This window comes from Sitophilus oryzae, unplaced genomic scaffold, assembly GCF_002938485.1.
Source record: "Sitophilus oryzae breed Bouriz unplaced genomic scaffold, Soryzae_2.0 scaffold_466_pilon_pilon, whole genome shotgun sequence".
NCBI classification, from domain to species: Eukaryota; Metazoa; Arthropoda; class Insecta; order Coleoptera; family Curculionidae; genus Sitophilus; species Sitophilus oryzae.
Genome location: NW_022147047.1, coordinates 1659314 through 1675023, shown reverse-complemented (window position 1 = coordinate 1675023; position 15710 = coordinate 1659314). Strand labels below are relative to the sequence as shown.

Genomic DNA, 15710 nt, shown 5'->3' with positions numbered 1-15710 from the left:
GCCGCTCGAGCGTATTTTATGGTCCGGGTAATATTCCTAATAAGGCGAAAATAAAATTTCATCCTTTCGATCATTCGTAAAGACATATAACCTCTCCCTCTCTCTTGCTCGTATTCCGTTTTACTTCATCATTAACTCTTCTCATCGCTCGTTTCCTTTTAGCTTTTTCGTTAGAGCCAAATAAAATTACGAGCAAGCTATGTTCTAGAATTATTGTAAGAACAAATATAGCGGCACATAAGCCAAAAACATAAGAGGAGATAAAGTTAGTTTTGCCAAATTTCAAAATAAATAATCGAAGACGAGAAGGCCAAAAAATGCCACGGGCGGAACATTTTGGAGTGAAACTTCTTTACGCGATATTGGAGTAAAAATTAGTGATGGGATAACTCGAGCGAAAATTCAAGGTCGTGACACACCACGGAAAACTTATATTAAAAACTTTAGTTAGATGATTAGTTTTAATCATCTGCTAATGATGCTAACGTGGTTAGCGAAACGCGCGTCCAGTGTAAAAGTAAAAGTGTTATAGTGTATTGTGTTGATTTAGTGTTTTATTTTGCTATTAGGATCGCATTTTCATTGGAGGACATCGTCATATTTGTTTCAAACCAATAATAAATCAACGAGAATATTCGTATAATGTATAACAAAATTACTAGAGATGAGCAACAAATCGCAAACTGCGATTTCATCGTAGCCAGTTTCTATTTAGGCAACCAATATTTCTATAGTTGCGAGTTGAGATTTGCGATATTGCTGCGATTGTAATTTTGTAAACTAGGACTGTGATAACTTTCTATCTTCGATATTATAGCGATTGAATTTTTTCTCTGATTTTATTTATTTATAGAGAAGGTATTATTTTCTAGGGCCAAGATTATAATATACCGGGTGTTTCTCAAGAGTGGGTTACCTCTATAACTTTTTTATTTTTTCTGATAAAAAACAAGACTTGGTATATGACATAAAGTAGGATTGATTGACGTATTCAATTCGTTTCGATCACTTCCTGTTTCACCGCAAATAACTACAAGTTTTGATTTTTCCATAGAAAATGACACTCTGAATAGAATGGCATATCATATGTCAACTTTTGACATTTACGCTTAAAAAACGTATTTCAAATTTCAATCTAGAGTACCATGGCTGTATTAAAAACACTAATTTTTAATCAAGGATCATTGGTTGTCCTGGTGGAATAAAAAAGATGGCTCATTACCATATTTAGAAAAAGCATGTTTTTACGCACACCACTTGCGCAGGATGCGTTTGACCTTGAATATATGATGAGAAGACCCTATGTACAATATGAGAAGTGGGGTCTACGGGTAAGTCTTAAAAAACAGAATATCTAGTAGTCAATAGTGAAGCGGCCTTTGAAGTTCTGATTACCGATGATACTAAGGTCACACAGGTCAACAACTTCAAATATTTAGGGTCAATCCTGACTAAACAGGGCAACTTTTTACGAATAATTTGGTACCACACATTTGGTATTTCGCGTCAAATTGTCAGATGATAAAAAACCTTGCACACACTAAGGGTTTATTCCGTTGCTTACCTTGGTTATGGTTTTATGCTCCGTTTCTATCGGTTTTCTGAAAGTTTTCTTATTACGGTTCCTGAAAAATTCGGTTATAACTGTCACCAAACGAACCAGCGCGAGAAGGCTGGTTTTTCTGGTTTTGTTTGTCAATCAATGTCATTTATGTGACAGAAATCAAGCAAATATTGGAAGTTCGAGTGAAATTCTCATTTAATTTCTAAAATTTGTAATAATATTTTGTATTTACATCCAAAAGCAATGGAGGTAGGCAGTAAAGGTAAACAAATTTTATTAACTAAATAGAATAACTTTTTAGGACCATTTAAACTTATCATGCAGCCATTCTTTCTTAAAGTCAGGAACATTTAAAGAAAACATGAAAAACAAGACAACAATTAATCGTGAATGTTTTGTAAGCTATAAAAATATAAATATTGATTAGATTTGTTTATTTATTATTGATCTGTTTTAATATTGGACCTGGAAATCTTCACTTCAGCTGTCTAACGAGTTTAACAGTTTATTAATAAAGTACTTTTCAATATTAAACACTATTAAAAAGAAGAAGCAAACGTAAAAGCAGAGAATAGGTAAATTAAAAATTCATAAAAGAAAAAATTTTATAAGAGAGGTATTGAAATTTAGAAAACGTCAACATTTGACGTTTCCAGAGTACCAAACCGTTCCTTATCAAACCGATGTTTTTCAAGAACCGTAGTTTACCGGTCTGGTTCGCCTGCTGCAACGGAATACAGCCTAAACTACTGATTTTTACTAACTTTTTTGACTGTTAAGCTATAGGTAGATACTCAGACAATTATATCCCTAGTACCTACAATAATTAAATATTAAAATCGCAATCGCAGGTTACAGTCGCAGCGATTTAAAAATCGCAATCGCAGTTTCAATTGCGATTAGAGAATCGCAGTTTTGCTCATCTCTAAAAATTACTCTAAACCATTATAAATACAAATTGTTGGTTAGGTTCAAAAATTTTTCTCTTCTTAAATAAACTTAAGCGTTGACATTATTACGCATTTGCATAAAAGCGTTTTGGGCGGTATTCCACAAAATTTGCAGGCTAATGAGGAAACAGAAAATGTACAGATTGCTGAAATAAATTGAAAATAACATTTATATTAAAACTGCATTATATGTCTGTTTTTTTTAGTCTGATCATAAGATATCGACAAAAAAACATTATAAAACTGAAATTGCAACAAAGAAAAAAGGGATATAAATAGGATTAAAGAACGTAGCTGCCATATTGCCCTTTATGATCGTTTTATGTTCGACGCGGGGTGAAATTTAGTGGATTGGAGGAGTTGGAGGGGGTGCGGATAAAATAAGGGTGTAAAAAGGGGATAAAAGCGACATATTGGCACTTTTATATTCTCGTACATTCTGAACCTGTGTGCCAGTGTATGTGTGTGCTTTTTTGACGGCCTATTTTACGAAGGGATGAAATATTAATTTTCAGTTAGTTTACGTTGTTTAGACTACACCGATATTAGATTTTTCTTAGTTTTTCTTTTAATATGTCTGTCTGTCTGTCTGTCTGTCTGTCTGTCTGTCTGTCTGTCTGTCTGTCTGTCTGTCTGTCTGTCTGTCTGTCTGTCTGTCTGTCTGTCTGTCTGTCTGTCTGTCTGTCTGTCTGTCTGTCTGTCTGTCTGTCTGTCTGTCTGTCTGTCTGTCTGTCTGTCTGTCTGTCTGTCTGTCTGTCTGTCTGTCTGTCTGTCTGTCTGTCTGTCTGTCTGTCTGTCTGTCTGTCTGTCTGTCTGTCTGTCTGCCTGCCTGCCTGCCTGCCTGCCTGTCTGTCTGTCTGTCTGTCTGTCTGTCTGTCTGTCTGTCTGTCTGTCTGTCTGTCTGTCTGTCTGTCTGTCTGTCTGTCTGTCTGTCTGTCTGTCTGTCTGTCTGTCTGTCTGTCTGTCTGTCTGTCTGTCTGTCTGTCTGTCTGTCTGTCTGTCTGTAACACGATAACTCAAAAACCGCTAGACCGATTGTAACCAAATTTGGCACAAAAATACTGTGGCGCCCGAGAATCTGGCCATTAGTTTAAAAAATCGTAATTCCAAAATTACAGTAGCTAGCGAAACGCGGTTTTCAAATTAAGATTAGGAATAATATTTGTAACAAAATTTGTAATGACATCAAAATCGGTCAAAGTCGAAGTTTTCGAGATATTAACATATTTTAGTATGGGCTCACCGGCGCCAATTTTTTTATTGTATTATTAAAGTAACGTCCGCCTATGACGGGGGGTCTCATCTTAGAAATTGCTAAGGACGCTACAGAAAACAAACTGATTTGTTTCCATTTGCATCTTTTGCGGGACACGCCGAACGCTACACGCTTTTTGTCGGGCCACTCCTATACAATCCTGTTATTTTGTTTTAGTCGCAAATGACGCTTCACTCAAAAATCGCTTTCTGTGTGGCCGTGGGCTAAGACCTGCAATCCTAGTTTCATTTGATAAATTAAATAATAACTTAAGATCTGCATAACTCAGATCTTTTAGCATACTAAAACGAATAATCTACTTATAAACTATTTTATCGACCCCGAAAAGATAACTATAGAACTTAGGTATCAAATTTGTCAGGAGGTCCGTCAAGTCGCACGACAAAATTTTAAGTATGGTGTCCCCTTTAGCGATACCTCCGCGATTTAATACTGCGGATTTCGACTGGTACAATATTTGATTTGTTCGGGAATATTCAATAAACGTTATCGGCTACAGTGTCGATGTGTCTACCCGCTCGATTGCCAATATAAATAAGCAAGCGAATCGCCGCGCAGGGTGAGAGGATGAATAGGGATTGAAAGAGAGGGGTGGGCGGTTGGGAAATAGAGGAAATAATGACAGTATAATCGGGGATTATTTGTTGGAAAATAATGGACGGGATTGTTTCCAAATGCTCGATTTTTTTACACTGGCTTGAAATAAATATAGGGTGATATATATTTTTGAGAAGCTTATGGTAGCTTCTCAAAAATATATATCACCCTATATTTATTTTCACTATTTACTGCAATATTTAAAACTTTTTTTAGTGCAGTATTTAAAAGAAACTAAATAATTATTAAAAATCTACTGCTATCTGTCTTTTTTTATTTTGGGAGCCACTAATAAATTCTTTATATATCATGAAAACTTCTGTACGGCTACTTGTAAATCTTGGAAGCTCTCGTACCGGAACTTTTAGATATTCTTTTAGATAATTTACGTGAAATATACTTTCAACAAGATGGAGCTCCCCTCACAACTTTGAAAATATTAGAATTTAGTTAAATAACTATTTCCCAAATCAAGAATTGGAACTAATGGACCCATACGATGGCATCCCTGATTCCCGGATCTGTCCGTTCTCGATTTCTGTATTTAGGGATATTTGAAATAAGAAATATCTCTGTAGCAACTACAACAATGTCGAAGACTTACAAAATGCTATCAGGCAAGCTTTTTAGATATTTGCAAATGCCGCCCGTTATAATAAATCCCGTTACAAAAAAAGAATAATGATATATTCAGAGATTCAGTGGTAACAGTTTAAAAGTAAAATATTTCAATTTCATATAAAATTTCAATATGTAATGTTATTTTAGTAAATACCATTTTTTTGTTACCTATCACGGCCTACTAATAAGAAAATTATATCTTTTAATTATTGCAGGAAATAATAGGAAATAAATATAGAGTGTTATAATATATTTTTGGGAAACCCATAGCAAGACGGATCACATAATTTATAAATATACAAGGTGTTTCATTTGAAAAAACATAACCTTTGTTCATATTTTCAAAAATATTTTTTTCGTAGAAAACTGACCACGCTTCTGCATTCTACGTAAAAAATTCTACAAGAATAATTTTTCATCTTCTTGATATCTTTCACAATACCGGAGATACGGAGGCTGTCCCAAAATGCAAAATATTCGAAAAGACCCTGCAGCTCAGAAACAAAGAGGGCTACGAAAATTTTGTTTGTTATTTATTACAGCATCTTCCGTTTGATAAAAAACTAGGACAGGTTTGTGCACACCGCAGCCTCCTATCTTTACTAATAACGGAGATACCGTATGATTTCAATCAAAATGGGACACCCTGTACAAAGAAGTAGAATAGCAAGTATTTTTCCAAGTACATGAAAAAAGTACAGCGTCGTACTAAGTGGTTGGGTAATAAACACTTCCCCCGAATATGTTTCTTTTCAATACGTTAATACCAACCCAAGACGGTCGCTTGCCGATAAGCTACAATTAATAATTATTGCATTAATCTGAATGGGTGAATTTCTTTTTCTTTAAATTATTCTAGCAGAGTTTTAAAAAAATGCAAATTTGAATCTAATATAATAAAAGAGGAACCCATAATATTTTATTGACTCTTACTCAAATTCAAATGCTTTATCATAAATCTTTCTCAATAAAGGGCGACATTTCCTAACATCCTTCTCATACATCCACCCTCACAGTCTCTTATATTCTTCTTCCCCTATTTCATAACTTACCCACCCTCACCCTGTTGAAATTTTAGAGACGAAAAATGGAACGGTGACATCGCAGAGTGTCATTTGTCAAAGTTTACTCGATTACTTGCCTCTTTCTGTCTTAGTTTTAGGGGAAGAGAGTGGGTAAGTATAAAAAAACGAGTCTGAAACGAGCAGGCAATTCGTTCTAATTTGCAGCGCGCTAGAACAGAGGAAACTGGGGTAATCGAGGCACAATTGGGGGAAGGCGTTGCAATTATGATGGATTAGGCCTGTGCCCTTACTAACCCTTTTTCTTCATTTTTCTTTTGTTTAAATGGAGTAAGATAATTGTCGTGAGTTATCTGAATATTAATTTTTAAATAGGGTTCTGTGAAAGAGTTATTTCGGTATAATTTTCAAGAATGATTAAGTCAAAAAATGTACTTTCTTAGGACATTTTTTTTTTAATTTTTAAAAACGTTAGAGTATTTTTGATTACTTACTATTTATTATTTTGAAAATAGCTACAAAGTGTCACTAGAAAATTGCCATGGCAACACCAGCTATCTTGATTAGTTTTATTGAAAAATCGCTTTTTATTCAAAATCTGAGCCAGATAGGTATAGGAAACCCTAACATAGTTTGAAAGAGCATTTAAATCTGCCTCGACTTATTTAAAAAAAAAATTATGTAAAATAAATATTTAAAATATACCAGCAATTTTTGATAACCCTGTATATATCTAAGGAAGCAATTAATTTTTTTTGAAAAATCTATTTCTCTGGCTTGAAAGTCAGCTCAAGAATTAATTTTGAAGAGTAATCTACAAAGTGTTGACAAACTTTTTTATTATAACATGCATATTTAAATACCTTTAAATATCTCAAAACCCAAAGCTTTTAAACATATCAAACCCTTATAATAAATGCCTTTTTTGGGTCCAAGAATCCAAAAATGAAATAAAATACCGGGTGTTCCGTAAGAAAAAATATATCTTTGCTATTGACCTTACTTTTGAAACACCCTGTATATTTCAAAATAATTTTAAAATGTGCACCTTACCGCCCCACATATACCCATAAAATATTTTGTTACTACATCCTTCCGTTTTCATATAATCAACCGAGGCGAATGAGGTGCGCCACCCTGTATATTTAACATGTTATTGTAAAAGTATCCGCAACTTCTGTAGTTGTCATTTTTACAACAGAATTGCTACTGAAGCAAAATCGCTGGATAGGCAACTGCTACGATCAAGGGTGTCAAGCAACCCCAAATAAGAAAAATACCTATACCCCCTACGTTAAATGGATATACTGTCCCGAGTAGCAAAAAGAAGTTCTAAAAGGATTGAAGCTTGTATCTTGTACCTCTCATTACGTGGCCCATATATTGGAGTTTTCTGATTTTCACCTCTTGGGACAATTCTAGATCTTTTGAGACTCTTCGTAAGACTTCTTCATTGGTAATTCTGTCAACATATGATATCCGGAGTACCCTTCTGTAAAGCCACATCTCGAAGGCATCTATCTTTTTAAGCATTTGTTTTGTTAGAGTAGCAGCTTTATACCATAGAGCATTATTGTAAATATGTAGCATCTTAGCATTCATATTTTAAGGTGGTTACTTAAAGTTTTGCAACAAAAGAATTGCTTCATTTTAATAAAGGTGTTACGTGCTATTTCAATTCTCGTTTTTAATTCTGATGAGTAATCATTGTCGTCGTTGATCAGGGTTCCTAGATATTTATATAGACTCGCTCTATTATCTGATGGTTTACGATCAGTTGAGTATTTTGATTTGGTGTTTTGGTAAATATCATAAATTTTGTTTTATTAAGGTTCATATTCAAGCCATAATGGATACTTGTTTCATACACTTTTTGGACATTTGTTGCAGGTCCTGTATACTTTCTGCTAGCAGTACGGTATCATCTGCGTATCGTATATTGTTTATAGGAACTCCGTTTACTACTACTCCAGCTGCTTCATTGTGTAATGCCTCCCTCATGATGACTTCCGAGTACATATTAAACAATAGTGGGGAAAGTATACATCCCTGTCGTACACCACGTTTGATGTTGCTGTTTTCCGTGTATTTATTGTCTATCTTGATGTTTGCTGTTTGGTCGTAATATAGGTTTTCAATAATTCTGGCATCTGTGGTATCTATTTGCTTTTCTCTCAGAATGTTGATAAGTGGTTCATGACGGACTCTGTCAAATGCTTTCTCATAGTCCACAAAGCAGGCGTACACATCCTTGTTAACATCCAAACAGCGCTGAGTCAACACATTTATACTCAATAATGCTTCTCTCGTGCCAACTCCATTGCGGAAACCGAACTGTGTATCGAAGAATACAAATTGTGTCTTTAATTTTCTCCCATTCGATGTTTATGTCTCCCTTATCTCTACTTTGTGATGTTTGCAACTCTTCTGTAAGTCGTTTTTCAACCCTTGATCTAGTTTCGCTGTTTCTTAATCTTGTGACGTCCATTTTGGTACTCTTCTTGGACTGTTTGATACGTTTTAAAGTTAGTTTGAATGTTACAACTACAGGGTTACGATCCGATGCGATGTCTGCCCCTGGGTATGTCTTGGCTGAGAGTATGCTATTTCTGTATCGTTTATTAATCACGACATAGTCGATCTGGTTTCTTACTATTTTATCTTTTGTGTCCTGTGGTGATCTCCACGTGTATAATCTTCTGGGTGGTAGTTTGAATAAGGTGTTTGTCACTACTATATCTTTCTCTTGGACAAATTCAACCAGCCTCTCTCCTCTCTCGTTACGCTGTCCTAGTCCGTACTCTCCAATGACATCCACAACTCCTCCTCTACCGATTTTGGCATGAATCTCCCATTACAATTGTCACTTCGTGTTTCTTAATGTTCTTCCATAATTGTTCTATTTATTTGTCCGTAAAATTCATCAATTTCTCTATCTTCACTTTGTGCCGTTGGGGCGTACACTTGAAAGATATTTGTTCGTATTTTTGATGTTTCTAACTGTATCATCATTATTCTCTCTGAGAGGGGTACAAAACCTGTAACGGATTTATTTGTCTCTTTGTCTACAAAAATTCCAACACCGTTTGGATGCTTTTGTTGATCGTCACTACCAGAGTAGTAAAATGTTCCTCCATCAGTTATGCATTTGCCACTACCGGGCCATCGGACTTCACTAATTCCAAAGATATTAACTTTCAGTCTCTTCATTTCTAGTGTTAAGTTGCACAGAGTTTGCCAGCCTGGAAAAGGCTTTTAACATTCCACGTTCCAATTTTCAATTTCCTCTCGGGGATTCTTCGCACCCTTTGTCCATTGAAGGACTGCCGGGGACTAAGGGCCATTGTTTTAAGTGTATCTGTCATGATGATTATACTAGGGAAATATAATGAGATGGTTTCCCCTTGCCTTCCTCATCGCTGTTCAAACGCCTTTGTGTGGTTACCACTCTGCCGTTTGATGTCTGATTCGCAACCTATGGAGTTTTTCTTCACTCCTCGCTTGGGGTCAGTTCTGAGCAGCCAGCTGCCGCTGGTCAGTGCTAGTTTTGGTCCGCCCCGGGTATTTCATTTCCCCGGTACCACCCATATCTGGGAAGCATTCCCCTATCCGCCACCTGGGGAGGCGCCACGATGGGGGACTAGCAACCCCACACGGGTAACGTCAATAATTGGATGAAAATTGGTGTCTGAGAGTTTTTTGACATGAGAAATTTGATTTTGATGTCAATATGACTCCTACTTGTAAACGACGTCACCTACATATTTTTTAACTGGTTTGAAAAGTAATAACTTTTCGTTCTTTCCTGTATAAAACAACTGAGCAAAAATATCCAGTTACTACGTTTTTTACGTAAAAAAGTTTGCGAGATATTTGGAATCGAAATTTTCAATACCTATCATCATTGACATAAATAAAACATGTTGACTAAATAGGTATTAGACTGAAATCATAAATTTGAAATGTTTTTGTGCCAAAGTTCAACAGAAACTGTTTTATCATTATTTTTTCGCAGAAAATTTTATGATTGATTTAAAAAAATAAAAATGAAAACATCTCTTTTTCATTATTCAAGTATCGATAATTTTTCAAATAATATATCTATCGATATTTAAATATAACTACCGATTTTTTATATATCAATTTTCCCCCACATCCCTACCTAACCGTTTGTTCGAGTGAATGTTCATTCGATTCCCGATCGACCGGAATGGCTCTAAATGATCGCCATCAAATGCGGTTTATTCGACGTCGCCCGCGTTTTGGTGTTGGAAGGGACCGGGAGGGACACAAAGGGGGCCGTTGGGGTTGACGGGGTGGCCGAGCGCGGTTGGGTTGGTCTTTATGATCGGAAATTTCGGTCGGAGCCTGCGGATGGTGGAAAATTGACGCACGAAACGTTCGGATCGGTTTTAGCCCGTTCTGAACCGTCGATACGAGAGCCGAATGTATTGTTCGGGCGTCAAAATTGCGGTTAATAAACGGTGGAGTGGTGAGGAGATGGATTCCGGGCATTAATATTCGGCGGGGTATTGTTTGTCACTTTATCGATAACAGTACGGGTGCTCTATACAGTGTAAATGATTTGTAAGAGCCACACCAAGTTTCATTATTGCGAAGAATATGTTGTGTTTCAATTTTCATAGTTATTATAAGAAATTTATTTTCTTTAGACGGAGCTGCATACTATACTAAATGGTGTACAGGGTGTCCCAGGCTGAGCGTGTTTTAGAAGTTTCTAGAGAACCACAATATTTAGATTGGAGATTTTTTGCACATTATTGTTTTACAACGAAATCCATCGATTAAAAATATTTTCAATATGGCGGCATTTCCGGAAATACCGGAAGTTGACAGCAATTTTCTTATTTTAACTTAAAGGGCAGTAAAATTCTATGAATATTGATGTCAAACACTCTATACCTAACATTAACCGTTTTTGAGAAGAAAAAAAATATTAAAAATTTATGGACGTAAAAAACTACCTGTCAAAAAAAAATTGTATAGCCTAAACGTCAAATTTAGTGATTACCATAGCCACTGTGATATAAAAAGAAGACATGTGGCTAGCCATTTCAAAAATTAAATTGTTTAAATGTCATATAATAGTGGCGGTAGCTGTCATGGAATTGAGCGATTAAAAAATTATCATAAATCATTTTTTACTTCACTTGACGTTTAAAGTCATAGGCTACTGGTTAAAATCAAGAAAATATACGCTTTAAAACTAAATCTTAAATAACTTAAAAACGATTTATTTTGGGTATAGGAACATGCGTAGTCAAAAAGTAACGAATTGAAAAACCTTTTCACTAGTGAAATAAAAAAAGTGGGTTTCCATTTGAAAAAAATGATTTATGATAATTTTTTAATCACTCAATTCTATGACAGCTGTGGCCATTATTATATGACATTCGAACAATTCTAAAATTTTAAATATTAGTTTTCTCAAAAACGGTCCATGTTAGACTGGTTATTATGTAATAAAAAATGGGGGCACCCATTTAAAATAAGAAAGTTGCCGTCAACTTCCGGTATTGTCCTAAAGATCTTCATAAACATCATATCCTGATGATAGTAACGCTATTGATTTTGACATATATTTTCTTCCTGAAAAAACACGAAGAGCACGCCTACTTTTAGCTGTTTAAAACACCAATGTTTTATTTGCCAAATCTAAGAAAGAAACACTTTTTAAGCCCTATATCAAAATTCTTTCTTCCCCCCAAAAAATCCATTCTAATCTCATTTTCCAACCCCATTCTCCTTATCCTCCTCTCCAAGTCGACACTACGACCATCCACCCGAAAAATATGTGAGGAAATATTCCCGTCCGACCCTCTAAGCCGTTCCTTTTTCTGTTTTTCACTCGGAAAGCATAATTCAGACGTCTCAGCAGCGACGAGAGACGACGTCCTGGTGGTTTTATTTTCGAATTGGATTCTGCGAGAGCGAATATTTTCCCCTTCGTGAAATAAACCGTGGAGAAACGTGGAGAAGGAGGAAAGATGTCGAAGAAATTTGGGTGAAATTGGTCGGAACACGTTGGAGGGTTAGAGGATGAGAATGAATGGGGTGAATAAAGAGAGGTTTCGTAGTAAAATTCTAGGGTGATTTTTCATTACAGATATTTAATTTTTCTTGAAATGTTGTGAAATATGATAGACGAAAACGGCGTCTGCGATGGCTTTGAAATGAAGATCGTTGTCATTTTATATGTAAAATTATACAATGTTATTTATCGTCATTTCCAAGTCAACTGGACGCCTTTTTTTCGATCATGCAATATTTATATGGTAATCGCATTAAAACATTTTTCGATGCACGTCATTAATCATATCGAAATTTACACTAAAGCCTATAAACCTGACTAAATTAAATTTTGGCAAAAATGTTTAAATTTAATTATGGTATAATGTTTAAATTTAATTATGGTATAATGTTTAAATTTAATTATGGTATATTTATATTATGGTATAATTTAAGATACTGAGCAGCGCTTTATTTTACTTCATAGATTAAATGATTGTAACAGATATTTTATTTAGATTAAAGTTGCAAAAATATTTTTTTTTTCAAACGTCACAAAAGTATTAATTTTTGCGACGTGATTGACAATATAAAAAGTCATTTTAACGCCTAAGCACAAAAGCAAAGCACTTTTTTTCCATGGCAACTGTTAAAATTGCCTTATATGATATAAGGCAAAAGTATTATTTTATCTACTATTTTTGATAGATATAAGTTATATCTATCAAAAATAGTAGATAAAATAATACTTTTACCGCAAGGGTAGATTAAATGATACTTTAACAGCGAGGATACGTTAAACACTTCATTTCTTCTCGCACGTTTTTTAATTGCTTCCAATTTTGAAAATTTTTGTATTCCTTTTCATAAGTTATTCGGGATTTAAATGGAAGTAGTTTGGATATGGCGTTTGTCGCCTCAGCCTGAATATCTGTTGGTAATTTACTTATTTCGTTTTGAGCCATTTCTGGCTCCATTTCATTGAGCAATCGACACGAAAGAGAATTGTATAAAAAAATATTGATTCAAAACTGACAACTAAAGAGACAGCTTTATTTATTTGTCAAATTACATAGAAACCAACGCCAACCCAGCACAATATTCTTTCTACTCGTAATAAATTCCATGAAATAATAATTTCTGAATATTTTTTAAAACGTAACTTGCTATGGAAAAAAATATTGTTTTCTACACGACGATAAAATTGCATTATCGTCACCTGAAATTAATTAATTTAATTTTCATTAAAATATGTAGCACTTATAGTAATTTTTATCCTCAAAATTTTAGCTACTATACTGTAGCTACGAAACAAAGCAGAATCGAGCCTATGTTGATATGAAAAATAAATCATATTTTTACGTGAAGAATCTCCTCACGAGAGATGGTACATGTTTTTCAAACACCCTGTATAAGCCAATAAAATAATAAAAAAAAATAATACCAACAAATTTATCTACAAACCAATACCATAATCATAAAATCGGATAACAAATTAAAAAGTTATGAAACATCAAACTTCAAAGAAACGTCAAATTATTAGGGTGACGGAATTTTATGCCGGGGAATTTAGTTTTAAATAAACGAACAGAATATATATAATCTCTTTATATTCACCGCGTTCTCCTGAATATATTTTCGTTGCATTCGCAACAACATTCCTCATCTACGTAAAATATTGCCACCATTTCTAAACTATATACGTCCCCCCTTACCCCTATTCCCTACCTGTCTCCAGCACATATGCAGAACCGTATATCGGTAATGGCATATATTCAGAAGGGCGGCATATATAATTTATGGGCGTTCGGAAGGACTTTGGATCGCGTAGCGGCAGTGTAAAGCGCCACCGAACGTATATTCCGCCTGATATTTACGACACTGCAAACGCCAGAAGCCAGAATGATGGAAGAATGGAACCGTCGTTTACGGGGTGGCCCTATTTTTCGAAAAAAATATATAAAAAAAATTGGCGCCTGGAGGCACGTATAGCCGCCCATACTAAAATATGTTAATATCTCAAAAACTGCGACTTTGACTGATTTTGATATTATTACAAATTTTGTTGCAAATATTATTCCTAATCTTAATTTGAAAACCGCGTTTCGCTAGCTACTGTAATTTTGGAGTTACGATTTTTTAAAATGTTTAACCCCCTCCCATACACCCTTACCAGTCCCCCACCCCCACCAAAAACTAATGGCCTGATTCTCGGGTGCCACAGTATTTTTGTGCCAAATTTGGTTAAAATCGGTTCAGCGGTTTTAGAGTTATCGTGTTACAGACGGACAGACAAACGGACAGACAGACAGACAGGCCATGAAAATATTTTGTATTTAGGTCATGTATGACCCAAATAACTCATATTGAGTAAAATTAAAAAAACTTTTTTTTTGTCGATCTTTATAGCCTACCATACCTATTGGTATGCTCGGCTAATAATAAAAGGTGGCTATATACATCTTCATCATCATCATCATTTAGCTTATTCCGTCCATTGCTAAACAAAACCCTCCCTTAACTCTAGCCATTTCTTTCTATTTTGTGCCACTTGAATCCAGTTTCCAGCCACTCTCTTAGTATCCTCTGTCTATCGACTAGGAGGTCGTCCTCTGCTTCTATAGGCCTCGTGTCTTGGTCTTCATTCCACAAGTCTCTTTGTCCACCGTCCATCTGTTATCCTAGCCATATGTCCTGCCCAATTCTATTTAAGATGTAAGACAGATATCACCGCATCTCTTACTCCTGTTCGATTTCGTATGGTATGATTGGGTATTTTATCTCTAAGTGTAACTCCCAACATGGACCTTTCTATTCTCCGTTGCATGATTTGTATTCTACCGTGTTTTTATTTTAACTGTGAACATAGAGCTTAAAACAGTACAATGCTATTTTGCTAAGTATTTTCATTTTTAAAGCGGAACAGTCAAGGCATTGGATTTGAGTGAATAGTATACAACCAATACTCACACAACAAATAATATTTGTTGTTTAAAATACTTTTTGTTTAGCTAAAAATAGTTCTAGCTAATAGCCAAAGAATTACCAAAAATCCTAAATTTCGATAAAAAATATATTTTAAGTTCTAGCTAATAGCCAAACAATTACCAAAAGTCCTAAATTTCGATAAAAAAAAAATATTTTGAATTTTATTTTATGTCTATTAATTTTGCGGCTACCAAACAGTATGAACCAAAACAGTATTGCCTGTCGGTATTTCATCAATGTGGATGATAAAAGGTTGGTTATGGACTGACAACAGGGCAGTGATTTACAAATTACAATGATTGACAATTTCATTTTACTTCATGCTACTTGAAGAGGCAATTGATAGCATTGTGGTATACTCGTACGTTGAATGTTTGGGCAATGAAGTAATTTCTGCAAGGCTTTATATCCTGATCAGTATAATGTACGCAGTTGGTCTATCTAATCTTTGCTAAAAAAATTATTGTAATTATTTTTTAATGATTCAGAAAGGAATGCGGTTTTAATATAGTTTTATTTTGTTACAGAGGAACTCGATATCTCCTGTGGAACGTGAAAAGTACCGACCCAGGACGCCTCAAGAACCATCCGAATTGAAGAAACCGAAAAAAGAGGAGAAAGACATGGGTCACGTAAGTATTAAAGTACGTAGCAATGCAAAT

General features: G+C 34.9%; 1 protein-coding gene across 2 annotated transcripts in view; it reads left to right on the top strand.

Annotated features, from left to right (window-relative positions):
• The window catches only part of LOC115886066 (transducin-like enhancer protein 4), a 352927-nt gene that overhangs the window by 306757 nt on the left and 30460 nt on the right, over window positions 1–15710 (top strand). Inside the window, exon 8 of one of the 2 annotated variants that reach the window (XM_030905097.1) lies at window positions 15576–15680. In XM_030905097.1, the coding sequence (XP_030760957.1) occupies window positions 15576–15680 (105 nt within the window). Of the gene's footprint in view, window positions 1–15575; window positions 15693–15710 lie in introns of both variants that reach the window. The other variant, XM_030905096.1, reaches the window with a different exon arrangement.